A 26,178-nucleotide genomic window follows, 5' to 3' on the forward strand; every position below is an offset into this window, starting at 1 on the left:
TCACTTCGTTTTAGTTGCTAATTTTTCGATTGCATCCTACACTCAAGAAAGGATAACAGGATGAGGGGATCATGGTTCTCTTTTCCTTCTTGCTTCTTTCCAATTCAATCCAAGTTGCTGGCTAGTTCATTGGCTTGGCTGTCAGTCTTCTGCAGTAAGCCGGTTTATCTTACGAATATGTCTTTCCAATTCAATCCAAGTTGCTGGCTAGTTCATCGGCTTGGCTGTCAGTCTTCTGCAGTAAGCCGGTTTATGTTACGAATATGTCGCTTATTACCTCGATGCAAAAGTGTAAAGTTTACGCCCTTCTTGTGATTGGAAGACATGCTTGTCTAGGTGACCGATCTGTCGATAGGAGATTATCTCATTCCTGGCAAACGAGAACACGTTCGCTGGATCTTCCCCAGGCAGTATGTATCACTCCCCAATGCCCAGTATAGTTGGACTAAGGCTGATCATATTGAGACCCGTAGCCATCGGCCACATCTTAAATCTTATAGACGTCCGAGGTCCAATTTCACCATATAGTTGGCTGACAAGAACGCTTCTGCAGGCAGTACTATCAAGCTCTTAATCATTGAACTTTATCTACAGCTAATTCTTAACATAAGCAATGAACCGTGTCGAACGCAAACGATGATTGGTAATAGCTACAGCAATTGAGGGGATCGCTGAGTTTGGTAGCATATCAACAGGTCATAATCTTTATATGACAATTACGGACACACGGCAAGTTTAGGCAAAGGAAAAGGGTTTAGGCGACAGTTTGCACTACCAACTGGTATCGAAGAACCAAAAAGAGCGGCAAAATGGCATCTTCCATGTACAACGCCCTTCGCTCTTAAAAATGCACGACTATTAAGGAATTCCAGGTACCATTCACCCTAAAACAAAACCATAGAACCAACCACAAATGGCAAAGGCTGAAAACATCAGACGTTGTAACGCAGTCTTTTTCATGGAACGTTCATCCTCTGCCACTAAGAGCCTAGAGAGCAGGGTTTATTTGATTGAATGAGTTACCAAAAATATCCAATATGTACACGGGAGAGTGGGAGGCAGAGAAAAGTACTTTCCTTTACAAAGAATATCAGACCACCAGATTCAACTTGTCAGCCGTGGCGGGGAAGATGAGGGCGAGGGTTCTGCCGAGCCCTTACAAATAGCGCACCAGTTCTTGAGCCGCAGCCACTGTTGTATACAGGACACGTGATACACATGTTCACAGGCCAACCTCCCAAGTTCATCTCCTGCTACATACTCCTCCTGTGACCAGTATACAAAATTATCACGATACAACCACCACAAGAAGATAAGTAAAAAACATGCTAAAATTAAAAAGACGGTCCGGCAGTTGCAATAAGCAATTAGGTATGTGGAACAAAACTAGGTGAACATCTCGGGCCTGCTTAAAATAATACCTCAAACTGCTGTTTTTTATTCTTAAGTTGAGCAGCTATTAAAAATTGAAAACGAATTGACTGTTTCATCACAAAATTAAAAGGTTAGCAGTTTACCACGTTCAAGTTCTGTCCAAAATGAACTGTCAATAGAAAAAATGGTTTGGAAATTTTTCTTAAAAACTCACCAAAATTGAAACACCAGAAGACAATTATTTGAGACAATGGGTCATATCCAAATTGTTCTCAAACTATAAGAAGACAAGCATGAACAATTGCCTTAAAAGGCACTTTATAATGTCAAACTAGAAAGAAAGTCTCAGTACCTCGAGTTGGGATCTTTCCCCAATAGAATCTACAACTCCATCGAAATATAACAGTTTAAATCATAATCACTGAAACGCATTTCTACTTCAAAGCAACTAAAACTCGGTTCTTTTTCATCCACAAATACAAACTTTGGCAGATAATTCACACAACCCTCCCATCAATTAGCCCATTTTGGAACACATTCATGATGGCCTTGTGGGTTGCTGACTAGGACAGCAACACCAATAGGCCAATCTATTCAGAACGTAAATAAATTTGGCTGACCCAATTAACCTTGTGCATTCTATAGAACATATCCTAGAGTCAAGCAATTTCCACCTATTAAGGCCTTAGCACCAACAGATCAAACAAACATTTTTAGTTTTTTTTTTTAATCTCAAATACTACCTGGTAAAAAACACAAAATATCAAACGGACTTCTGCATAAAGTCAAGCCTCACTAATCATCCGTAACAACAAAAAGATTGTGCTGCAAAACCTATTAACTTCAATATTCACCTGACAGATGCTGCATTTGACATCATCATTCTGCCCACTGGCAGAAGCTGTAGGATGGTATAATTCTTTCTTGATACACTTCACCAATGATTCTTCTGTCAGGGCAGTGCTTACGGTACCCATCCTCTCCTCTAGAGCCAACAGGTCCTGAAACCAAAAAAAGCAATATGATGTCCTGAACATGAGACCAAAGGAATAAAATTGATTTGTAACACAATTGTAATGCGTAGACAAACCTCATATGACATATTATCAATATCCAGTCTCATATCTCTGTGTTGATCATAGAAGTTCATCCCGTTAAGAAATAAATTGGTTTCCAGAGCAATTAATTGCTGCAAGAGGCCAAAGAAAGAAAGCGAGTTTTATAACAGCCATAACACAAATAGAATCTGTGAAAACATTAGATCCACTCTCTCTTCTCAAAGTTAACCATAAAAGTGATGCACTAGAAAATATATTGCTTTTTAGTGCACGTTGCTGCCGCAAGATGGTCATAGAAAGTTGAAAGCAACAGGCAACTCTGTTGGGCATCATAACCTACAAAATCTACCTCATAAGTCAGTTCTTCATCTTGTTCAATCCTCTCGAGAGCCAACAATACCTGCACAACATTGCCAAGTAAATGATCAGGGAATATATCATGTAAAAGAAACCAACTCATTATTACATATGATTATCTAATGTGGTACTAAACACCTCATGCCCTTGTTGAACTATTCCCGACCCCCAACCCACCCTCAAACCTGGCCACTCACTCAAAATAAAAACTAAACATAAGGAAAGAGACTAGATCAGCAATGTCAACAGCAGCTGATAATCACACCCAACCAGTTTCATCCTCCTGTAAGCTTTATATTAATATAAGCTTAAGGACACTGCTGCTGCTGCTGCTGCTGCTCCTACCATGACCATAATTTTCATATCCCTCTGGATAACATAATTTGGACATTTTACAACTATATACTCTTGTCTGTAAAAAGCATAGTGTATAGTGGCTTGTCCAAAAGGAATAGTCCTGCGTCAACATTGTGCGTAACTTTATCACCCTCAACTAGTGGTTTTGATTTCAATGCAGGCTAAATTTGCATTAGACAAGGCACAGTTTCCGGACTTTCTAGACCTTTGTGAACTTGCAAAATGGCAAGCTTATCATATACATTGCTTTCACAAATTAACCTTTATTTACCCACCCCATTTCAAATCTTGATGTTTTTGATAAAAAAAACAATTTGAACCTGACAACCACGTACCTCTGCAATACCATCCATATTGTAATGTTGAAACCTATCCTGATTCATCAAGGAGCGGCTGATGCCAATTTCAGCAAGACCAGATGGTATCGCACGCCGTGAACTCTCGCTGCTACTACTTGGCCGACTGTATGTAGACGCGCGACCAGAGGCAGATTCGACAGAAAAGTCGCAATGTGAAGAGGAAGCATTTTCAGCTGCTATTGGAGATTGATGGGCCTGCATGGTCATAACACGGGACCTGTTTCGAGACCGGCTCAAATTACCTTGATATGAACCCCTTGGCTCAGCATAATTATTCGACCTTTGAGTCCTCAAAGACGTGACACCACTGTCCCGATTAAGAGCCCTGCATCTTGCTCTTCTTGACTCAGATATGGATATGCCTGGTTCAGAACTCGAAAATTGTCCTTCTAATGGTGGTCTGCCAACATTCTTACCCCTAGTTGAAGAACTAGCTTCACCTTCAACATTCGACTTCTTTATCACATCCTTCTTTCTATTAGGTGTTGGATTTGATGGTGGTCCATTGGAAGGGATGACGTTAGCTGCTGAATTACACCTAATGTTTCTCAAACCACAGCGGCTAAGATTAGTTCTTGCAGGTTGGTTGATGCTTCTCGATGCCATGGAAACGGAGGAATTTGTGGGACTATCTGTTTTATCAGAACTTATATCGAGGGAATTGTTGTCGATAGATCTTGAACTCGATGCTGCACTCGAACTTCCCATCTCCGTCGGTACAACTTCCCTAAAATCAGCACCTCTTTGGATCTTTCCTGGTGGCGGGTTGACCTCTGGAACATCAGGCTCGTCATGAACACTGCTAGTTTCGGATGAATCAGAATCTAGCTGAGAAGATGATTTCTTTTGACGATCCACGAAGGATTTCCTTTGACTGCTTGCTGACATATTACTTCTGGAAGAGCTCCCCACTATTTCTTTCCCACTAGTTAAAGAACGAAGCGAGGGCCTTGTATATCTGCACTTGTCTACGCAGGCAGTTTGGGTACCTACTGCGTTAAGTCTGCTGCTACATCCCAACCTGCTGCAAATTTGAGCCTTTCGAGCCCTACTACTTGCCGTATCCCTCATAACCAAACTGGATCCCCTAGAAGGTGCAGAAAACTTGTGAAGAGCTCTCTCTCCGGAAAATTCATCCATGTTAATAGGTATCCAACGTTCAAAACCTGCATGGATCAGCAAAACATATTGCCTATTATCATTCTAACCTTCTATCAACAAAAGCCAACAATTAGAGGGCAAAGCAAAATTTATAAATAACATGTTCAAAGAAAAACATTCATTAGCAAATCCATCAGAAAGAGTATTATCCTTTCCGATAACTGAGACAATAAAATACTATGATACAGCACACATATGTGTGAAAACCTGCATGACAAAACATGCCATGCTGACATAAACTCTCCCAGCATACAAAAAAGCTTTGATGATGTCAATTACTATGATGAAAGAACAAACAAACTGGCAAAGTCCACATAGATAACAAAAATCCTATGCAACCTACATCAGCTTCCACCAAACAGTGGAATGTTTCCAGGCCCAGAGAAAGGTTTGCATGTTGCAGGCATAAACCAGCAATTCGACAAGACGAAGGGCCCAGAGAAAAGCTTGCAAGTTGCAGGCACAAACCAGCAATTTGACAAGACGAAAACATCCTCTATTGCATTAAAATATTACACCAAGAAGAACAAAAAGAACCACAATAAAAGAGCAGAGAGAATTGCAGAGCGCAGACTATCTAATGAGATGGTAGCAGGTACAGACAACACCAGCCCCCGATTAAATTTACCCAAAACAGCCTGAAAACTGAACTAACTACATGTAATCGCCGCAGAAAGGCTAAAAAATGAGAGTAAAAGAGCACGGAGGCAAAGCAGCTTCATTCAAAGAGACATGTACCCCAATATGCAGATACGAAAAGGAAACTCAATCACTTATATTTAAAACCCTATCATACGCTAATTAAACAGCGTTCAAGCTACCCAAGTTGACTGAAAGCCTCCTCAAGTGCAAGCAGAGAAATCAGAAAGCCATCAAATGAGCAAACACCGGGTGTGCGCAAAATCAGACTACCGAATAGCACATAATCATCTGAAACTCCACAAACCAACAGATTATGTGCAACTACATATTTCAGAGGCGTTTACCACAAGACATAATCATGCCATAGAACCAGATAGTTTCACATGTAAAGGGTCAAGGAGGAGAGCTCACAGGATGGAAACCTCTTTTCATCTACACACAGCAAAAAATCAGCCAGAAAAGGAAATCCCACGAAGCCAACCCTCTCAAGAAAACAACCACGCAAGGAGAGAAAAAAAAAAAGAGAAAGAGCAAGCAATATAAGAGACCCAGATGGCCACAAACCCGCAATTCAACCCAATAAAGTCGGACCCTTTGTTTGTTTCTTTTTTATTTTTAAAGCAAAAGACTCGTTTGAACCATTCCATAAAACCGCAAAAATCACTTTTCTCCGTGATTCAAGCGCATGAAAAGCTGAGCACCTCTCGACTCTTCGGACGACGAACGATTGCAAAAACAGACCCAACAACAAAAACAACAACAAAATCGCCGTCGCTCCTCGCCACACGACAAGAAGCCGAAAACCGAAACCACCACCACCGCCACCACCACCATCGCCGCCGGCGACTACCTCACCCGAGCCGCAACGATCACGTCGACCCAGAAAACCATCCGACGACGGGGAAGAGCGCAAGAGGAACAACCCACGCCGAGAAACCCGACTCCGGAACGGAATTCCAGCGCAAAACCCGAAAAAGGGTCGGACCCAGATAAAAGGAAGGCAAGAGCAAAAGAACCCAGAACTTTCATCTACCTCTCCGGCTCGTCAAAGGGCTCTCTCGCTTCTTCGCGTTTGCTTTCTTGGGGCGGAGAAAGAAGGAAGCTTTTAGAGCGAGAAAAAGCAATCGCTCTAGAGAGAGAGAGAGGAGGGGACAGAGAGGGGGGAAGCGTAAACGTGTGCGAATGATCCCAAGGCTTAAAAGCGTCGCCGAAACCACGAATCCTCGGTCGCTTGCACTGTGCAAGTTCCCACCCCGAGGAGTCCGAACGCGACAAGGACACACGAGTAAGTGCTGCCGCCCTCCTGTTCATGGGGTTTCCTTCTGGTCGAATCTGGGCCGTCGGATCGGGTTCCCCGGTCGGGTCAAAGTCAATCATCGACGGCCCATGGTTGCTCCCACGTCACCTTCAAAGGACCCTTCTAAATTTATTTAGTATTTAGGGATTTTTTTTTCTCAAAAATATTTTGTTTTTTTTTATTTTTCTAATTTTTTTTCGTGGACGGAGCAGCATGGGCCCACCAAACTCAATGGGCCGCCTTTCCTCTAATTTATTTTCCTTGCCCGTCTCTTCTTTTATTTATTTATTTATTTCCTTTTTTGGCAGCACTTATCCTGGTTTTGGGATTTTCCCTTTCCTTTTCTTTCCTTTTTGGTTTGCATTTCTTGCAGTTTTGGATAATCAGATCTTTCTCTTTTGGCCATAGAAATCGAAATATATTTGAATTAAGATATTATCTCCGTGTATATTGCGCAATTACCGTATTATTAGGTTTTATGGGCCGACCATCTATATATATCTAGGGACGATTTTTTGGTTTTTTGTCGAAACGCAAGGGACGGTTGATGAGCACGGCTTTTAAGGGTGTGAAAGGAGGGAAGAAAGTAGTGAACGAGGAGGATCCGAGCATTTGGTCAATGATCAGCTCCATTAGATTGATCTCCTATGATGGCTTAATTTTCCACACAAGTCCAAATTATGGTTTGACCCATTTGAAAAAGCACTTGGGTAGGAGTTGTATAATTCATTAGTGCAATGATTAGGTTAGGCAATTGCTACTTTGGTGATGTTGAAATGATCTTTTGTATACATATGGCCTAAAGGATAGACCCATAAGTTGCCTAATTGATCTTATTCCGTCTTGATGCGGCTTGAGAATATAGGATTCATCGTATAAATAATCTTTTCTAGGGAGTCTAACTTCCTGATGGGATGCGTTATATAACGGTCGAACTTTCACAAAGAAAAACTGGGTATATATGTACCTATTTTTCAATTCTTTTATTCGATATTCATCCAATTTTTCCATCTTCTGTTTGGAAAGATTGCTCAATAAATCTTTAGTTCCCCAATTCTCAATTAAATTTTAAGCTCTGACAGATAATTTCATATTATTAATATTAATAATAAATCTTCTAAGTTTGGTTTTTTTTTTTTTTCATTTCGTTGATTTTTCCAGTGAAGCAGTCTGGGGTGATCCACTTGACTTTTAGGTGAAGAAAGTGACCATTTACATTATAATATAATAAATGCATCTTATAGAAAGAATTGCACTTTTAATCCCATTTTACAAAAATGAGAGCCCAACACAAAAAAAAAAAGCTCAAAATCATTACGTATAAGAAAAGGTACATACTTTACAGTTAAATAAACTCGAATAAACAATAATATAATATTCTTAAAAAGAAAATGGATTATTATGAAGCCCACCACCATGGCAAATATATACATACACATTCACCGTTCGAACGAGTGACATGTGTATCCAAAGCTGATTTTGTAAACGAAATTCTTTCACATTGTCAACGACCGAATGACGAATGTAATCGGTAATAGACCTAACAAAATCGCCCGAAAAAATAGCTTCTCTTTCATAATCTTATGCTTCTCTTCTATCTTATTCATCCTTGGAGAGGCTTACATGTTTGTCTCCAAGTGACTTTTGAAGCTTTTTTGGACGCCGGAGGTGACTTTTTGTGGGTAATCTCCAAAAGGGGAAAACTAAGTTTTAAATTAGATAAAGAGATAAGAACAAAAGTGACCACAAACCTACCAACCACTTTATACACATTCCATACCAAATTCCGGTGTGTCCACCACCACCTTCCCCTTTATTCTGCAATTAAGGTCACGGGAACCACTAGCAATTGAGCAGCTAAAGATCCTATGTGTCTCCAAAGGTTGTTTGATTAGGACCTTTGTCTTCCAAGTTATTGCTTCGAATTATGCATATTTAATCGTGTGATGTTGGTTTAGTACTTAGGTAGTCACTGCACGGACCCCGTAGCAGACGAGGAGAAGAAGCCGGAATGCAGTACGTAAGCTCAGAGCACCAATAAGCCTGATTAGGGAAAATTTTGCTAGGGTCACCAACTTTCAATTCAGTTTTCGATCATATCATTGGACTTTCGTTTCAATCATCTAATGTATCGAGCTTTTTATGTTTCACCAAATGTTGATGCACTTTGGTGAGAATTTGACGAATTTTCCGACAAAGACTAACACTTCCTTTTTGGCATATCGTCAGAAGTGCTATACATGCCACTAATGCGACAATGCGAGTTGAACTCAATGAGATATATGGAGCACTCGAAAAGATGGTATAGTTGATCCAAAATTTATATGAATTGACACGTCCTTATCTACTGTTAACAAAAAGTTTCAGCGATAATACAAATAGAAAAATATGAATGACCCTTTTCTTATATATATAACCTAAACAACACAGGGAAAGTAATATAAAAAGGAAAAGGATATCCATTGTTTGACCCAAACCGCACGACGAAAACTTCAACTCCCCAATCGATCTCGAATGAACAAAAACGTGCGATCCTGTAAACTCGTGCAACTCCATCGATGGAAGAACCAAGTAGAGACGTTGACTAAACTAGGGTTTCCCATTCTTTTTTCAACAATCATCGCTATCGACAAAGAGTGGCTTGAAGATTTCGTGCATTTTTCCTAACATTTTCCACCATCTCGGGTCGGCAGGTGGAAAGGAAAATTATTGATTGGGGTTTGGAAGGAGAAGGAACCCTCCAAGAACAAGCAACAAAGGAAGGGTTCTCTCCATTGCCATCCTATCAAATCAAGATATAGAAAGCATATGGTAAAATTATTTAATTCTTGGAAGCACTATTAAAGGTTTGAAGTTGAATAATTTATGGGGAAGAGAGAGCGTTCTTTGGCCAAGTGGAAAGAGAACAAGGTAGGGACTACGAGGCCACTCATATCGCTTGGGCGATTAAAGAAAAAGGGTCGAAGGAGACATTCTCTTTCTCCATCTTCTCTTGCTTGTTAGCCCACATAAAGATAGAGGTTTAAACTAATCCATGATTAAAGTAAACAAACGCGAGGATTAGGAAAGGATTAAGTGGGGCGACTTTCGGACCGAGTCTGGGCTAAGTTAACGCGACGATGCATCAACATGAGTTAGCTTGATTCGCTTGACATCTTGCGCGGCACGTGTCGTTTTCGGGGTGACGGTCTGCGTGTCGAGAAGGCAAAGCTTTGATTTTCGAACAAATCACGAGCCCTACTTTGTTAATTAATTTGTTTTCGTTTATTTCTCTTGTTAAATGAGTTTTATCGAGACCCTTTTAAAGAATGTTAAAACATTAGCCGGAGACCCAATACGACTACCTACTTTCTTCTGCTCAAAAAGGAAATGAGTTTAGTCCACACCTAATCGGTCGGGAACAACTACCTTAAAGTGGATTCCTCCACTCATATCACCTTTTCATGGAGATGCGGCGATTAAATTTGTTTAAACTAGAGATGGCATCTTATGGTGCAAAAGATATAAAAATGGGTGTTAAGGTGTGTAAACCTTAGGTCCAAATTTTGTGGCCTTAAGTGAAGGCGATAAATTTTGTCTCGAACCCTTTGTTGCGTTTGCTATGTCACCTTTGCATAATATGGTATTTTTTTTTAATTTTGTGGCCTTTGGTACCTAGGGCGTCAATTCAAGGCACCAAAAATAAAGTCGTTTCGCTAAGATGATGTATGACTCATCTTATTTTCGCCACATATTCGCAAAAGAAAATAAAAATTTGTTGTATTTGCAGAATCTGTGTCGACAAAAATTCATCGCCTCAGGTCAAGAGTTGGCATCTGTCGCCTTTGATAAATTTTTTGTTGTGTTAGGTTTATTTTTCGAGTTATTCAAGAAGACAGCTGTTTTATTTTCGTCGTCTTAGTCATCATTAGTTTGGACACGAAAGTTCATAATTTTATTACTTTAGACACGAATTAGCTCGACAATCAATTTCATTTATTCAAATATAAATACTATATTAACAACAATCCAAGGTAAAAGGAATTGAATATTATAAGTATTTAAATCTAGCAAAAGTCCTCTTGGTGTGCGACAACATAATTACAAGGTCAAAAAATAAACGAACACTGCTGTAAATATTTTACGATTTTCAAGAGAGAGGGAGAGAAAATTAATAAACATTACATTTTTACTTAATTAACTTCACTTTACACTTTATTAAAGAAGGGTATTTATACCCAAACAAGATGCATATAAAAGGAAAGGATCTAACAATGAAATTAGCTATTTTAGAAAATAACTAAATATCAAATAATATCTCTAATATCTAATAACATCTCTAAGAATATTCTTTAAGAGGAAAATCTTTAATCTCCATAAATATACTTCATCAATTGCAAATAATTGAATCCAGCAAAAGCCTTCTCGGCTCAGCGTCGATTCCACTCTGATGTAGACACTTGGCTGTAGCAAAAGACATAAAATAAAATTTTAAGGTATTTTACCATTAATAATAGATGCTTGAATTTTAGACAAATTTATCATTAATTAAGATGCTTGAATGTTAGACCAAACAAACATATAACTAAACAAAATTCTCATCGCGGCCGCGACCCTAGAGATTCAGAGTCACAACCTTGGCCGCAATCGTGAGGGCAAAAAAAGGAAAGTAAGATATGAAAACTCATCGAGGGGCGACGGCAACAATGGGCGGCACAATGGGTGCGAGGACAATGGGCATGGAGACCGCGGCGGGGTTAGGAGTGATAAATAAATATTAGAGAGAGAGTAGTCTGTGTTTTTTTTTTTAATTATCTTTTTTCATTTTTGGCCCAATCCCGCCCATTTTATTTTTGGCACCCAATTTAATTTTGTGCTTGTTCTGCCGCCTTAATTTTTGTTCATTTTTTAAAAATATTTTTTATTAAAAAATCAGGATTGTTATCTATATTATTAATTAAGCAAATTAAATGATCATTTCAATCTCAAACTTTTGCAAAAAAGAAAAAAGAAAAAAAAGAAACAGTTGATAAACAGTTCATGCGTATATTTAAAATGCACTATTACCATTTATGACTTTAAATTATATATCACTAATCTTTTCTTACGAAAATTTAAATTATATAAAAAAGGATTACAATCTTGACGTACTGGCAAATATGTATAGCGTCATGCGTACCCAAGAAATTGTCATTTAAGAAATTTAAGAAAGTAAAGATATCTTTTGGATGTTGTAATCATAACAGAACCATTACGCTACGCTTCTTGCCATGTTTCATTTTATTTTAGCTTTTGATTCTAAATTATTTTGCTACTTAATATTTAATACTACAAATTCTTAAAAGTTTTATAAAGTGTTCTAGTAATAAAAAATAATCTAGAATGTTTTTATATGCTTCTTTGTAATAACCAAAATTATCTTAGTACATTTGAAACACTAAAGATCGAAAGAAATAATCGGTAAAATACACAATACGAGAAAAGTGATCGAGGACATTTCCGAAAGAAAAAAAAATGATGGAGATCTCTTATAAGTAAGAGGTCCTCTTTGCTTTATATTTTATATTAATGATTTTATTTGACAATCGACCCTTCAAATTCAGATACAAAAAAAGTTTGTATAAGTTTGGTATAAAGGATCTTAAGTTTTTTGCACTCCTAATTTGACAATGTTAAAGACTAGAAAGCCCGTATTCAGAGTTTTCTTATCTATCTATTTCATTAATTAAATTGTCCGTAATAATTCGAATGCAATATTTCCAATTATACTATAAAACTCTCTTTTGCCATCAATTACACTCGAGGTATTCGTATTTCTTATGATATATGCCAAGTGTCTTAATTGATAAAATTGAAATAAATATTTAATGACTGTTGCAACCTATGTTAACATTGCCATGTTACTCTATAATTAATGACAAGCATGACTAATTTACTTTTAGTGATAAAGTTGATTGATTTATTGGAAAGATGTATATATGAAAAACATAAATCATGATAATTACCTATTAGCTAGTGTTTGAAACTCATAATCGATTTGCAAGTCTAGTGAAGAGAACTTTATCTAATCAATCAATGAAATCAGATTGGTTTGTAAATAACCTTAAAGCTAATTTGTTTGACTTCTCATGGTTAAAATTTACTAGTATTTCCTATGTACAAATTAATAATCATTATGGCTTTTCTTATATATTCATATAAGTTAAGATACTAGTTTAATATATTCAATAATACTGCCAAATATTTACATTTCACTAATGATACCACATATTTGTATAAGTTCATGAGATAGAAATAAGTAATCAATTTCCTTTTGCAACCTACGTGTTAGCATTAAATGTTTGCTCGTGACAACAAGAACAATCCATTACCATTTTAGGTCGCTTGCATCTTAAAAATTTCGTACTTATTTAGCCTTGTTAGACAAAATGACGATTAGTCGACTCTTACAATCATGACGTTATAATCATACCAATGAATTCCACCATTAGTTGCACGACGTCACTCATCCATGGTGACCTTGTTTTCACCCAAATACAAGACGACGAGAAAGAGAAACTCCAATTACATAGTCTAGCACGCCGGTTCCAAAAGGGCCCGGTCGACATTTAGGACTGCGGAATTAGGGTATTCAAGGAACCTAACTCCATGATAATTCTTGGAATTGTGAGAAGAGAAGCGTGACATTCGGGCTGGCTGGGCTCAAATGAAAAGAGGGTTGTCTCTAGCACTTAACCAAACTTGAAAGTCGAACCCAATACTATGGCTCAAGCGCTCCTGATCTAACATTACTACAGTAGCAAATGAAAAGTCCGAGTAAGATCAATCAAGAAATAGATCATTCATGGTGAAGAAGTGAGACAACTGCTTCTCCTTCACAAATTAAGCCCGGGTCGGGTTCTCAGCTCGCGCGAACTTGGGAGAAGATGTGCATTGGCCACCCGGATGCTCAAGTAGAGCATGCATAGGCCTGGCCAATGGATCAGACGATGACGGCGGTCGAGCATCAGATGCACCCTGCCGGTCTTGGATCCACTCGAATAGTTCCTCGGCGTCGTTCAAGCGCGGTGCACTCTGTTTGCTGGATGGGTTCCTCTTCCACTCTCTCAAACTGCTTGACTTGCAAATCAAAAAGAAGCGTTTCCCTTAGCTTGGATGTGGCCAGTCAGTCAGCTTAATGGGATGACATACTGATGCTTTTTCTTGCACGCATGTTGGGCGCAAAAGAACTGCTTGTATCTGGAAAAGGGACTGACATGGTCGTCTTGGCTCATGAAGGAAGGATCGATCATGGATTTGACCAAGACGTGCGAACATGATCTCCCTTGACTAGGACCTCTAGATCACCAAAGGACGCTGGACCCTCAACCCTTATATTCTCTCTCTCTCTCTCTCTCTCTCTCTCTCTCTGATTGTTGGAGGGTTGTGATTGCATGGCATCATCAGATAATTCCATTCTTGGAAATCTTCCACATCGAACAAGAACTTTCATATAGCTGAGATGCAGAGGCGTCCCGTTAAATTCTATGACAGAATTTTTTTTCTCTCTCTCTCTCTCTCTTCTTTGTTGTTTTCATTATTTTTTTGGTAACGTTTTGGTGCATTTGAAAAGGTCAAACGATTGCCCCCCACACACCTCTCCTCGGTCGTTCATGAAACGAACAAGAGGTTGGTTTTTTTTCTGCTCTTTCTTTCTTTTTTCTTTTTGTTGTTTGATGGTTTCGTTTGCTTGCAATGACATGGCCTCCTCCTCCTCCACCACCACCACCCCTTTTGAGTTCAAAGCGTGATTCACTCTCCTCTCATCAACCCAAAACCACCCTTCTCGATCTCTCTCTCTCTCTCTCTCTCTCTCTCTCTCTTCCTCTCTCTTTCAATTCCTTCAATTAATTAGCTGACCCTTTCTTATAATCCAGTCTTTGTTCTATTTGCTCTCTCCTTTGTCCCTTCCTATTCACTCCTCCACATGAAGTTTCATTGATCAAGGTACGTTACGATCTCCCTCTCTCTCTCTCTCTCTTTCATTTATTGCATATCATGTATTCATAGGTTTCATGAACATGAATACATGAAGAACATGTGTGTTGGATCTTCATCGTTGCTCAACTCTAGGATCAGGATGTTTTAGTTGGCAGATTGCTTCCAATTCGATCATTACTTTCTCCCTAGAGTTTCTGCATGGCTGCGCTAATCCATGACATTCGCAATATATTGCTTGTTCTCTACCGCCAGCGGACCTAAGCATACTCCTTTTCCTAGACCTTTCGCGGGGTCATAGTCATAGCGATATTGCCAAGGGAAATCGCCGGAGTAATAGTTTTCGTATTTGAGATGAGGCAAGTGCATTATTGTCTTGAAATCCAGATTCAAAGAATTTATAGTATGTGGTTAATGAGCAGATTCGACAGCCTCTTTTGGCCTCTAGCATATCTATCAGGATCCTATTTATGTAGGATCCAGGATACAGCATTAAGTCAAGTGCAATGCATTCATACAGGATGTCCTGGGGGAAACTCAGCACGAAAAGATTATCTGTCGTCGGGAAAGAATTGTTAGGCTGTTGTTTACTCCTACCAATTCGATTATTTTGATTCTTTTTCTGGTAAATGCTCCATTGGAGTTGAAATATTGCGGGTTTTACAGGACAACATCCTATAAATTCCCAAAAGGTCTATGGCTATGTATTTGGTCGGGTCGTCTTAACAATCAGATTGTATAGAATAGATTTATTCAGCGAAAAGTCCTTTGGCCTGTTTGAGACTATTAACCCGCCTTATGGGAGGTCATATCTGCCTTTTATCCTATTCGCCAATGGCACAAATGCAAAAAAGGATAAAAACAATCGACCAAATGCAGTCTTATGTGAATAATCTTCGTGCTTTCTGCAATCTGTGAAACCGTTAACTTTGTCCTCCACTTTGCAGCTTATACTGAACTTCCTCTAGCTTAGTCCTGACAATACAGTCGGCATGGCTACAAAACTGAAAGAGAGTGCTTCTCTGGGGAAGCAAAAGAAGGTCACATCTCCTTCGGATCATCGTCAAACCGGCACTGCCCAAACCAAACGAGCTAGTACTACTTTAAAGCAATCCACCTCATTATCTTCTCCGACCACCAATGTCGCTTCGACAGCATCAGAAAAGCAAGTCCCGAATTATCTAAAACCAACGTTGAGCTCACGGGTTGAATCGCCAAAGCCCGCGACGAAGAAACATGTCTCATTGTCGCCCGGAGCCTCTGCTCAGAAGCCTAATCTCTCCAGAAGAAACTCTTTGGACAAGTCTGATTCATCTGCTCAGATGCAGAAGATCTTCACTTCATCAGGTCCAAGAGAGAGGTCCCTAACAGTTAGAACTTCATCTTTCTCTCCCTCTTCCTCCGGTTCGGCGAGGCCAGTTTTGGATAGGACCTCAAAAACACCTAAAGCTGGTCTTGTCAAGTCTCAGGCTTCAATTAAAGCTGGTAATAAGATCACAAGGAAGAGTGCAGTTTCAACTCCTTCAACCATCAAGAAGGAGACCAGTTGGTTGACTACAGCTCCGAGCAATTCCGATGTAATTTCAGAGACACTGAATGCTGAATCAGGAAACTTAGACAACAAGAAACCAGAGCTGAAAGATGTGGAAGAGGTTGTTGTTGTGAAGGTCGAGAGTGATCATGGGGTAGAAGTTGCCTCAGATTTGCAGAAACCTGAAGATATCATTGATGAACATGATGATATTATCCTGGCAGGTGATGAACTTGTGAAAGATCAAGAGACTCTGCTTGATCATCAGGCTTGTGTCATTTCCACGGTGGACCAAGATCATGATTCAACTGAATTTTTACAGAGAGAATCAGAAGATACCAAGGACAAATTAGCAGAACAAGAAGCTATTGAAACCCCTCTTGGTGACAAAACTGGAGAAGATAAAGATCAAATTTTGAGTGATCAGACCGATATTACGCAAGAGAAGATCTCAACAGAGGTGGCTAAAGCTGACTCAGAAGATATAATTGAAGATCACTCCCTCGAAAAGACTGATGCCATCACAACGGAAACTGGAGAAGCAGAGGCAACAAGTGAGAAGCCAGAGCAATCTGGTGAAGAACAAAACCAGGACAAGTCCATATCATCAGATGATGAAAAGAAAGACGCTACAGTGGGGGGCGCAGCGAAAGAAGAAGAAGCAAAGCCATTGACAATTAAGACCATTACACCTTCAAAGAGCCAGAAACCTACTCAGGGGAACTCGAAGAAGGATTCGCCAGCATACAACGACGTGATCGCGGAGACCTCGAGCAAGCTGATGGAGAAGAGGAAGAACAAGGTGAAGGCACTCGTGGGAGCTTTCGAGACCGTCATATCCTTGGAAGAGCCCCAAGCTTGACGCAACCGTCACCTTCGCCCCCCCGCCGACACAGACGAATACTATGTATGGTTTCCTTCATTTGTTCTTGTGTAAATGCAACGAGTCCTGGAGAATGCATAGGATTTGTGAGTGGAGAGACACTTTGCGAGGGTCACTGTAAGATCAAATTAGAGTTCTTGCATGTTCTTTCTTTGTTTTTTTCTTTTTTTCCTTTGATGGACATGGTTCAAGTTGGAATGTTAAATGATGTGTTCTTGTTTGAAACATCTTACTCTAGCTTAGGTGATCTTGGACAGCAGAGTTAACGTTGTGGATTCTCTGTACACAGTTTCTGGAGGTGAGTTGTGAGAAAAGAAAGCAAAGTGAATTTTACACTTATTATTTTTAGAATCACTTTTACGTTTTATTCTTTTATTGTTTTTTTAAATTAATGGCGCATGCACTTTTATTTTTATTCAACACGCAACACCTAAATTCTTTCAAAACATACAAATGTCGACATGCATATTGACCTATAAATTTTTCATGAATTTTTTTTCGAATTTGTATAATTTTTTAGATTGTTTTGTGCTTTTTTTTTTATCCAAAATAAACGGGCAAGAATGTTAGTACATTAGCTTTTTGTGATCCAAAATAACAGGGAAATTTTTTTTAATAAAAAAGTGCAAAAATAAGGGTGGTTTTATTTTCTTGAATATTTTTAGAACAATTTATATGTGATAAAAGTAAAAAGGTTACACATTTCACATGAAAACATTTCTATACGAGAGCAATTTAACATGAATTTTATTAAGATCGAATCCTATATGTTCTTCTGATCCATCTCTTAAGGTAAAGGATCAAGTTTTCCTTTATGGAAGGGAATTTTTTCAAATCATGTCGTTCAATATTAGATTACAAATGTATGAATCGCCCGCTTTTAATTTTAATTAAGTTGGCATATGGATGAAATTCATAACTCATAACTTACCGATCAGAGCTATGATGCGAACAAAATTTTCTCAAAACTAGGGATGAAGAAAATTATAGCTCAAGAGTTACAAGATGCATTTACCCTTTATAGCGACGACATCTTCTTTCTTTTTATCTCAACAACGGTTTGTTCATTTCAATTTCAAAGCCAACACTTATCCTATTGCCATTTCAAAATAAACCATGCAATCAACCCACCTATTTATCTGATAAATCCATTTACATGACTCGTGTTACATTTTTAGACGAAAATTATAAGGCATTTGGGCTGTGTAACCAATTCTCTTTTTCTTGGATTATGCAAAATTTGACCAAAATTATAGTAACATATTGTGCATTCTTTTTGGGTCAATGACCGACAAAAATTTGAATTTCATTGTTTAAATTTAGTCTACGTTCAAGTTTTCGGCATAGAAGTGTGTTGAATATTTTCTGCAAGATTTAAGATTCCATTGATAACAAATCGGCTCAATCACTTTTTCTTGAAAAAGAAAAACAAATGTTTCGTAATTAAAAATGTCAAATGGGAATTAAGAAAAGGAAAAAAAGCCACAAAAAATCATAAACTATACGTATCGTAACACATTTACTCTAAACTTTTGTTTTTCAATATCAACAAAACCCTGAACTATGCCTACTGTGATCTATTCAATACGAACTTTTTCGTGTTATAAAAAATCTCAAACTTATACCCATTCAACACATCTACCCTCTGTCAATGCTCTATTAGATAATTATTCAGTCAAAACAAAGTTGTTTTAATTTTACTTAAGTCACGTGAGTGTCATATTAACACTGTTTACTTCCTAGCATCTATGTAGGCATATATTTAATGGTTCTCATTGACGGAACTTTGAATGACGGTAAAGTATCACGCACGTATAAATTCAGGATTCTTTGTATTATAGAAAAAGTTTAAGATAATTATGTCATAACGGGTATCATTTAAGATTTTTGGTTGCTTTTACCTTAAAAAGAAAAAGATGAAAGAATAAAGGGAAATTTTCAATTTGGGGTCCAAAGTGAGCCCATTTTTTCAAAATGGGGTCCCAAGTGCAATCAGTCTCAAAATGGAGTCCCAAGTGCCCAATCAGTCTCAATTTGGTACCTGGGTTCACCGACCGGCCAAATAGTCACCGGCGGCGAGTTTTTTACTGTTCAGGTGGCCGGAACAGTAATTTTTACTTTTTAATTTTTTTTTTGCTTTTTTCTTTTGCTTTTTTTTTTTCTCTATGGCCGGCAAAGGCTGCCCTCACCAGCGTTGGCGAGGGCCGCCCAGCCTTCCCCGACGGCCCTCACCCGATGCCGCAGGCGAGGGTTGCCCTCGCCGGCGTCGGCGAGGGCGACCCTTGCCCTCGCCGACGTCGGGGAAGGCTGGGCGGCCCTCGCCCGACGCCGGCGAGGCAGCCCTCGCCTAAGCGGGCGAGGGCGACCCTCGCCGGCGTCGGGCGACCCTCGGCTGGCGTCGGGCGAGGGCCGCCTCGCCTGGCCGGGTGGGCGAGGCCGACCCTCGCCTGCCCTAAGTGAGGGTTGCCCTCGCCGACGTCGGGAAAGGCTGGGCGGCCCTCGCCCGACGCTGGTGACGGCGACCCTCGCTAGATCCGGCGAGGGCACCGCGTCGGCCACACGATCGACAGGAGCTAGAGCACGTCTGAGAACCCCGTTCCCGAGCCCGGCTCGGGCAGCTTCATGGAGAGGTACGGCGAGCTGAGGCGGAATGTGAGGAAGGAGAGGGAACTGGAGAGGGAGAGGAGGAGGTGGGAAGAGAAGGGGGCCGCGGCGCCCACGCTAGCGGAGCTGAGGCTGTCGGAGGAGGAGCTGAGGAGGCTGAGTGGGATCTGGCGAGGGTCGCCCTCACCGGCGTCGGGCGAGGGCCGCCCAGCCTTCCCCGATGTCGGCGAGGGCAAGGGTGGCCCTCGCCCGCCCAGCCGAGGCGAGGGCGACCCTCGATCGCCCAGCCGAGGCTAGGGCGGCCCTCGCCCGACGCCCGGCGAGGGTCGCCCTCGCCTGCCCAGGCGAGGGTTGCCCTCGTCGGCGTCGGGCGAGGGTCGCCCAGCCTTCCCCGACGTCGGCGAGGGCAACCCTCGCCTATGGCGTCGGGCAACCCTCGCCTGTGGCGTCGGGCGAGGGCCGTCGGGGAAGGTTGGGCGGCCCTCGCCGGGGCGGCCCTCCCCGACGCTGGCGAGGGCAGCCTCCGCCGGCCATAGAGAAAAAAAAAAGCAAAAAAAAAAATTAAAAAGTAAAAAATTACTGTTCTGGCCACCGGAACAGTAAAAAACTTGCCGCCGGTGACTATTTGGCCGGCCGGCAAACTCATGTATCAAATTGAGACTAATTGAGCACTTTAGACTCAATTTTGAGACTGATTACATTTGGGACCCCATTTTGAGAAAATGGGCTTACTTTATGCCCCAAATTGAAAATTTCCCAAGAATAAACGCAAACGAAGAACGAATACGGTCGGAGGCAAGACGGCGCAACGCCACCAACAATCATCATCCCGGTGCCTTCGTCTCTCTCTCTCCCTCTCTCTCCCTCGGTTGCTTTCGCAAAATTTCGGGTTTCCGCCTGTCTTCTTCAAGATGAGCATCAACCAATTCGCCATGGTGAGATCTCTCTCTCGCGCTCTCGTTATCTCATGTGGGTTTCTCTCGTTAGGTTCTCTGTTTGATCCTTCTGGGTCGGCTTGGTTCGATTTCCTTTCGTTCGGGTGCGATCGAGATTGTGAACTGCCGATGGTTGCGGGAACTGGGTCGTGGGCAACTCGAGCGGCCGATCATGCGCTCAATTTCCAAACTTTTTGGACTTCTCGACTACCCAAAGAGAAGTTTCTGTGCTTTTTGACGTTTCCAGTGACTCTGACGACTCGTGGGTCGTGGCAGGTAGAGGAATTGGCTTTCCTGGTGAAGGACAACCTTCCCTGCAAGCATCTCCTGCTCTCCGTGGAGGAGGGTTTGGTGAATTTCCTTCAGGACGACTCCAGGTATATTGCGATTCTGACTCCTAAGTCCCTTTTGATTGATTGCTGAGTGCAGACTTCGCATTGCTGCTTTTGCGCGTCGTGAAGTTGGAATTGGATTGGTGAGTGAGTACCTTCCATTATTATTGTCCGTAAAAGAATTCCCTTTTGTATGATGTACTGGAGTGGGAAGTTGAAGAGGAGAGAAAGGTGTCTTTGGACTTGTCATCGGAGTAACAGAACAGGAACCTGGAAGAAGTAAAGTTTAGCCAACTTCCACAAAGATTGTCAATGATGGGAGAAGAAAGGGTACGTGTGCTTCAGCAAGTTAAAAGTCTAGGTGCATTTTGAGGAGCCATATTTCGCTGTGGAGGAGCTTGAACCTTTCATCCTACTTCTTTAGAACCAATTGCACTAAGGAAAACCATCAATCCCTCCCAGAAATTGCTTTCAATGTGTAAATAGATTCAAGAACTGACCCGCATTTGTGTGAAGCTAGGAGATGTTAACTTGTTTATGGAAAATGACGACCGCTGATCCACGGAAAATTCTCCACTTACACATATACCAAACGAAGACTACGACACATACACTTTTAGCATTGTTTCTGTGGCTAAGGGTGACAACGAAGCAGAGTTGGAGCACTGATTGGTCTCCCAATCTATGCTTTGCTTGCTATTTTTTCCCATCCTGAACTTGCAAGTAGGTCGCACACCTCAGCAATTGTTAAAATTGGTCAGTGACATTTTCTGTAGCCTTAGCTAAGAAATTTCTTGGTTGTGTGGCAGACTCAGGGATGATTAGTTAGTTAAAGGGAAAGATGAGGCGACCCTGTTAGAGAGAACATTCACGAGTCCGTAATATGATAGGTGCAAGGTAGCAATTTGACAAAGTTGGAAATTTTCTTTCTGGAACCAATGTATTCTTCTTTATGATTATGAAGGATATAGCAATTCTAGTGCTATTTCCCTTATATAATGCTTCTGCTGATATGGAATTTTCCAGTTCCATAAAAGATAAGTTTGAAACAAGAAATAGATGGTGGAGTCTGAGCTTTCTCATTTCCTGACTAAATAATGAATTCTTGAGGATGGATTGATCCGAGAGTCACTTGATATGTAATTCGATATGATTTTACATCCAACTTCGTGGGTCAAATCTTTAGTCAATGCCACGAAAATTCTGTGAGATTAAGTGAATATCTCTTGGCATGCGAGTAAGCAGATTCTGCTATGAATTGGTCAAGTTCAGTTACGTGGCACTTCATGGGCATTGTTTTTACAAGATTAATTGTTTATGTGTAATGGTGCTTATTGCTATGTGCACTTCAGTCATTAATGGTTTTAACATTTTTACCCTACCTCTCCCCCCTTTATTTTTTCTTTGCCGGAATTTCCTGAGTATTTTGAGTGTGATATATACCTGTAGACTTTGTCAAACTAGAGTCAACAAGGTCAACCAGGTCAATCAGTTTTTTCTGGGCTTTCACCATCTCCAAGTCGATGAGATGAATGGACTTAAGAATGGAGCCTTTTCCCAGCTGCATTATTTGATATTGCTTGACGAATGCACTTCTTAAATCACTGGCTTGGGGAACTAGAAAAGTTATATTATGTTTAAGCTATATTGAATATACAATCATAGTAGTAGTTGCCACGAATGCATCTAGGCCAGAATGGGGGACTTTCTACAACAATGTACACTGCGCCTCTAAGAGCAGGGAAGACATCTTGTCCACTTTCTCCTCATTGTTAGATCATATTTTTCTGTCTCTTGTCATATGTTGGGAATTCTTACAATAATTGCTATTGATGGTTTCGAGATGATGGTACAGAACGTTCTTTTTCTTGATGCTGAAGTCCTTTTGTAATATGAATCTTTATGTGAAGTCCTTTTGTGTGGATTGTGGGAAAAACTTCTTAGATTACTGTCTTTGCAGTGGAGATGAGATTCTGGAATTGGAACCCATGAACCCCTACAACCGTCTTCTTATTCATCGGCTGGCTGATATATTTGGGTATCACTCTACATACACTTTCTGGCATCAAAAATTTTTCTCTGTTATACTGGGTTTCTATTACTTGAGAACATGAGTCACTGGCTCTTTATTTCACGAGTCATTTGCCTGTCTTGTGGTATTTTACCAACTGTTACTTGATTAGGTTTGCCCATGAATCAGTGGGTGAAGGAGATGATCGGCATTTGATCTTGGAGCGTTGCCCTGAAACATCAATGTATGTGGAAAGATTGCACATACTGGTTCAGACTTGGCATTGTGGATATAAATTATGAGTTCTTACATTATTCCAACGCTTATGATCTCACGCAGGATAATATGTCCTTTTTGATGGCAGACCTTCAATTCTTGTTAGTGATATCTTATGGCAGTATGATGAACCTCAACCTCTGCCATCATCGTACCAGATACTGAGGAGAAAAGATGCTCCAACTGGTACGGAACTTTGGATATTTGTGCTCGGAGCATGCTGAAGTGTTATGTAACAAGACGTGATCTCATAATGAAAGGACACTAGTAATTAACTGAGGAGAATGAAAGGGAGTGGTTGTAAGTTTTAGAGAGGGTAAGAATTTGAATTATCTTTCCACTATAATGGGAGGTGGTCACTCTGCTTTTACCCTCATTAGCATTGGAGTAGAGTTTTTGTGTAACCGGAAGATCTCTCATATGCTATCTCATTTTCCATGAAAATTTGGAATTGCGACAAAGCACACTTTGCACCTCATTCCACTTTGTTTCTTCTATGAATGACAAGAGTGCCATTTCAAATTGAATTAAAATGAGAAGGAAAGTCCAGTCTCATGGAAAAATGTTGTACTTCTTTGTTACCTAGGAACCAGAGAATTTAGACATTGTAATAAGGTACAAAGTGGAGATTTAAGAACAGATACCATTGAAAGTTCATTGCTTGCTTCCTTCTTTTACATCATGCCTGAAGGCATAGACTTGAATGCCAAGTGATGATTTCTTCTTTTCCTTTAATAGTGTTGATAACAAATGTCCCATCTTCTCAACATACATTCAAGGAGAGAGAAGCTGCTTATCTTGCTGCCCGTGAGCGAATTTTTGCCTTTGATGCGGAAGACATGAGAGAACCCATGACACAGCGACCACGAAATGTTCCTGTAGTGGCCCGCCGTATGATTGCACATGCCCTTGGCCAAAAAATAGGCGCTAACAACCATGATGCTGCCAAGAATAGTGAAGGGTATGAAGTAGGCACTAATGGATTCAATGTGCCAGAAAATGAGAAGTTCCACCCCAATTCGAGCTTAGAAGCTAATGGAGAGACTAATTATACTCAAGGACCAGATGTAAATATGTCTGAGAAGGCAAAGGGTGAGAACCATGATGTCCGTGCAACTCTTACTGGGAGGAAGGTGCCTAAAGAATCTGTGCAGAAAAATGCTAATGTCCCCTCATCTCGGAGTGCAAGAAGTGAAAATGTTGCCAACAAGGAGTACTTGAAGAAAGAGCATCTAGGAGCTGCAAAGAGGATGTTTGCTCAAGCACTGGGAAGAAGCTCGATGACGACGAGAGATGGGTCACAATCGAAGGGCACTGAATCAAATCAATCTGCTAGTACGCAGTAGTCACCGAGTACTTCATTGCTGGATCCAATCACTTGTCCCTGTTTATGCTGTATCCTTCAGCTGCATGGGAGCTCTCTGAGTTTCAGTTCGGCCCAATAACTGGTTTATGAGTATACTCTGATAATAGCCATTAAACATACTTGTGGGGGGAAGCGCCAGTCACGACAAATCTCCAGAGATTGCACAAATGGGCTTCTCACTATTTGGGTGCACAAGAACAAGGCTATGCCACTCTCTGCCAACGCTTGGCTGGTGACGAAATGTTATATCATGAGGAGATATATTAGCATTTGAATGGATAATGGGTTTGACTTAAGGAATGAGGAGATGGTGCTGGATGAAATCTGATGCTATAACATATGCTAATCTGGAATCAGATGGACTTTGGACCACTCCAAGTGCGGATGAGTAGTCTAATATGATGTTTATAAGTTCATGCATTCAATTATCTGTTGGTTATCATTGATTTTATGTACTAAAACACGATCTGGATGGGGATGATTTATGAATTTTGGTTCTCTTTTGGGAAGTCTATGAGTATTATGATTGAACAATTTTGAGTTATTGGTGGAAGTAAATTTCAACGTGCTGGTGGTTAAGAGATGGTTAACTTTCACATCCTTAGAGATTGTTCCAAGACATTATAATAGCCCAGGTCAATTAGTCTTACATCTCCTCAATCGACCCAATAAGCAAATACTCTGTAGAAAAAGAGATGTAGAAGCATTTCTAATGCAGAAGCTCCTCATTCCTTGCCATCTTCTGTCCAAGAAGATTCCAATGATGGCAAGCTCTAGGTATTGAGAAAGATACATGTTGTGCTATTGGTTCGTCTCTAGTTTGGTTCAGTTAGTCTGCAGATTTGGTAATTTTATCGCGATGACGTGTTAGTCCATCTATCTGCTTGTGATCAGTTAATTGCGCTTTGTTAACTCTCACTTGTGTTTGCTGAAAGAAGTTTTGCACCTTATAATCCTTTGATATGGCATGGAAACATTCTTAGTTATATCGTGAAAACATTACAAGTCTGAATATATCTTGAAAATATGTTGTCCTTGCTGTTTAGTGTCTGTTTTTGCAGGCACCTGGTTTAATTAGTGCTTTGAGAGTCCATACAGATGAACATGTATCGGTGTCTCAGATTAGTTACAGTCAAGTTCTTTGTTAGTAACCTTTGAGGGTTGTCGATTTGGTTAGAATTCTATGGAGAAGCATTGTCATGGGATCTCCCCTGTGATTACTCAGTCGCGGTGGGACGAGAAAACTGCTATCATTTGATAGGATTAGTCACATTCATTAAAAGGGTCGATGCCCCGAATCATGAAGGAAGTGTTTACTCTTTCCAGATTACTCTTGTCATAGAAAAAAGATTGTGATGTCAAATGGATCTTAGCATGAGGTTTTAGATCATCACATGTACAAACTTAGAAATTACTGTCTATATATACTAAACTCTTCGGCTTGCACTGAAAGTATTCCAGTTGTATTCTTGTTGGTGTCATGAGTAGCTCCTGTGGAGTACCTGTCAATGAGAGTAAAATCATCTGTGCAGAGGCAACTCTATGGTGATGGAGGATTAACTAGTTTGATGCTTCTGTAATTCGGGCTTATAAGGACCATCGCAGCTAGTAGGGTACGTGGATGGAGAAAAAGCACGTATCTTTGTCTTTGTTCATATCAGACACAAGATCGCATGCAC

General features: G+C 40.4%; 2 protein-coding genes and 1 pseudogene across 4 annotated transcripts; 2 read left to right on the top strand and 1 right to left on the bottom strand.

The window, feature by feature from the left end:
• Positions 1 to 799: 799 nt before the first annotated feature.
• On the bottom strand, positions 800 to 6,501 carry LOC115671506 (E3 ubiquitin-protein ligase MBR2). Of its 3 annotated transcripts, none has more exons than XM_056318694.1 (6): positions 6,342 to 6,501; positions 3,482 to 4,671; positions 2,782 to 2,832; positions 2,465 to 2,563; positions 2,229 to 2,375; positions 800 to 1,266 (listed from the first exon to the last, which is right to left on the bottom strand). In XM_056318694.1, the coding sequence occupies exons 2-6, from the start codon at positions 4,643 to 4,645 to the stop codon at positions 1,105 to 1,107; spliced, it is 1,623 nt and encodes a 540-aa protein (XP_056174669.1). In that variant the 5' UTR covers positions 4,646 to 4,671; positions 6,342 to 6,501; the 3' UTR covers positions 800 to 1,104. The 3 variants fall into 3 exon arrangements, with proteins under 3 accessions (XP_056174669.1, XP_056174670.1, XP_056174671.1); XM_056318695.1 differs by lacking the exon at positions 6,342 to 6,501 and adding an exon at positions 6,159 to 6,311; XM_056318696.1 differs by lacking the exon at positions 6,342 to 6,501 and adding an exon at positions 5,720 to 5,863.
• A 7,819-nt stretch (positions 6,502 to 14,320) lies between these two features.
• Positions 14,321 to 17,314, top strand: LOC115671406 (uncharacterized; annotated as a pseudogene).
• A 3,044-nt stretch (positions 17,315 to 20,358) lies between these two features.
• On the top strand, positions 20,359 to 25,008 carry LOC115665046 (uncharacterized). The gene is made up of 6 exons (XM_030586924.2): positions 20,359 to 20,514; positions 20,791 to 20,891; positions 22,807 to 22,884; positions 23,030 to 23,101; positions 23,222 to 23,319; positions 23,872 to 25,008. Exons 1-6 carry the CDS (start codon positions 20,491 to 20,493, stop codon positions 24,477 to 24,479), a joined length of 981 nt encoding a protein of 326 aa, XP_030442784.1. The 5' UTR covers positions 20,359 to 20,490; the 3' UTR covers positions 24,480 to 25,008.
• Positions 25,009 to 26,178: the final 1,170 nt, after the last annotated feature.

This window comes from Syzygium oleosum, unplaced genomic scaffold, assembly GCF_021117445.2.
Source record: "Syzygium oleosum isolate NSW1041296 unplaced genomic scaffold, Sole_v2.1 Sole_v2.16, whole genome shotgun sequence".
NCBI classification, from domain to species: domain Eukaryota; kingdom Viridiplantae; phylum Streptophyta; class Magnoliopsida; order Myrtales; family Myrtaceae; genus Syzygium; species Syzygium oleosum.

What these genes read in the sequence shown, in the direction of transcription:
- LOC115671506 (XM_056318694.1), bottom strand. Translation starts at nt 4,645, where the DNA reads ATGGATGAATTTTCCGGAGAGAGAGCTCTTCACAAGTTTTCTGCACCT. An exon ending in ATATGGATGGTATTGCAGAG is followed by an intron (nt 2,833 to 3,481) that starts GTACGTGGTTGT and finishes AATGTTGTGCAG; the next exon opens with GTATTGTTGGCTCTCGAGAG. An exon ending in ATGAAGAACTGACTTATGAG is followed by an intron (nt 2,564 to 2,781) that starts GTAGATTTTGTA and finishes GGCCTCTTGCAG; the next exon opens with CAATTAATTGCTCTGGAAAC.
- LOC115665046 (XM_030586924.2), top strand. Translation starts at nt 20,491, where the DNA reads ATGAGCATCAACCAATTCGCCATG. An exon ending in CGGCTGGCTGATATATTTGG is followed by an intron (nt 22,885 to 23,029) that starts GTATCACTCTAC and finishes TTACTTGATTAG; the next exon opens with GTTTGCCCATGAATCAGTGG. An exon ending in CGTTGCCCTGAAACATCAAT is followed by an intron (nt 23,102 to 23,221) that starts GTATGTGGAAAG and finishes TTTTGATGGCAG; the next exon opens with ACCTTCAATTCTTGTTAGTG.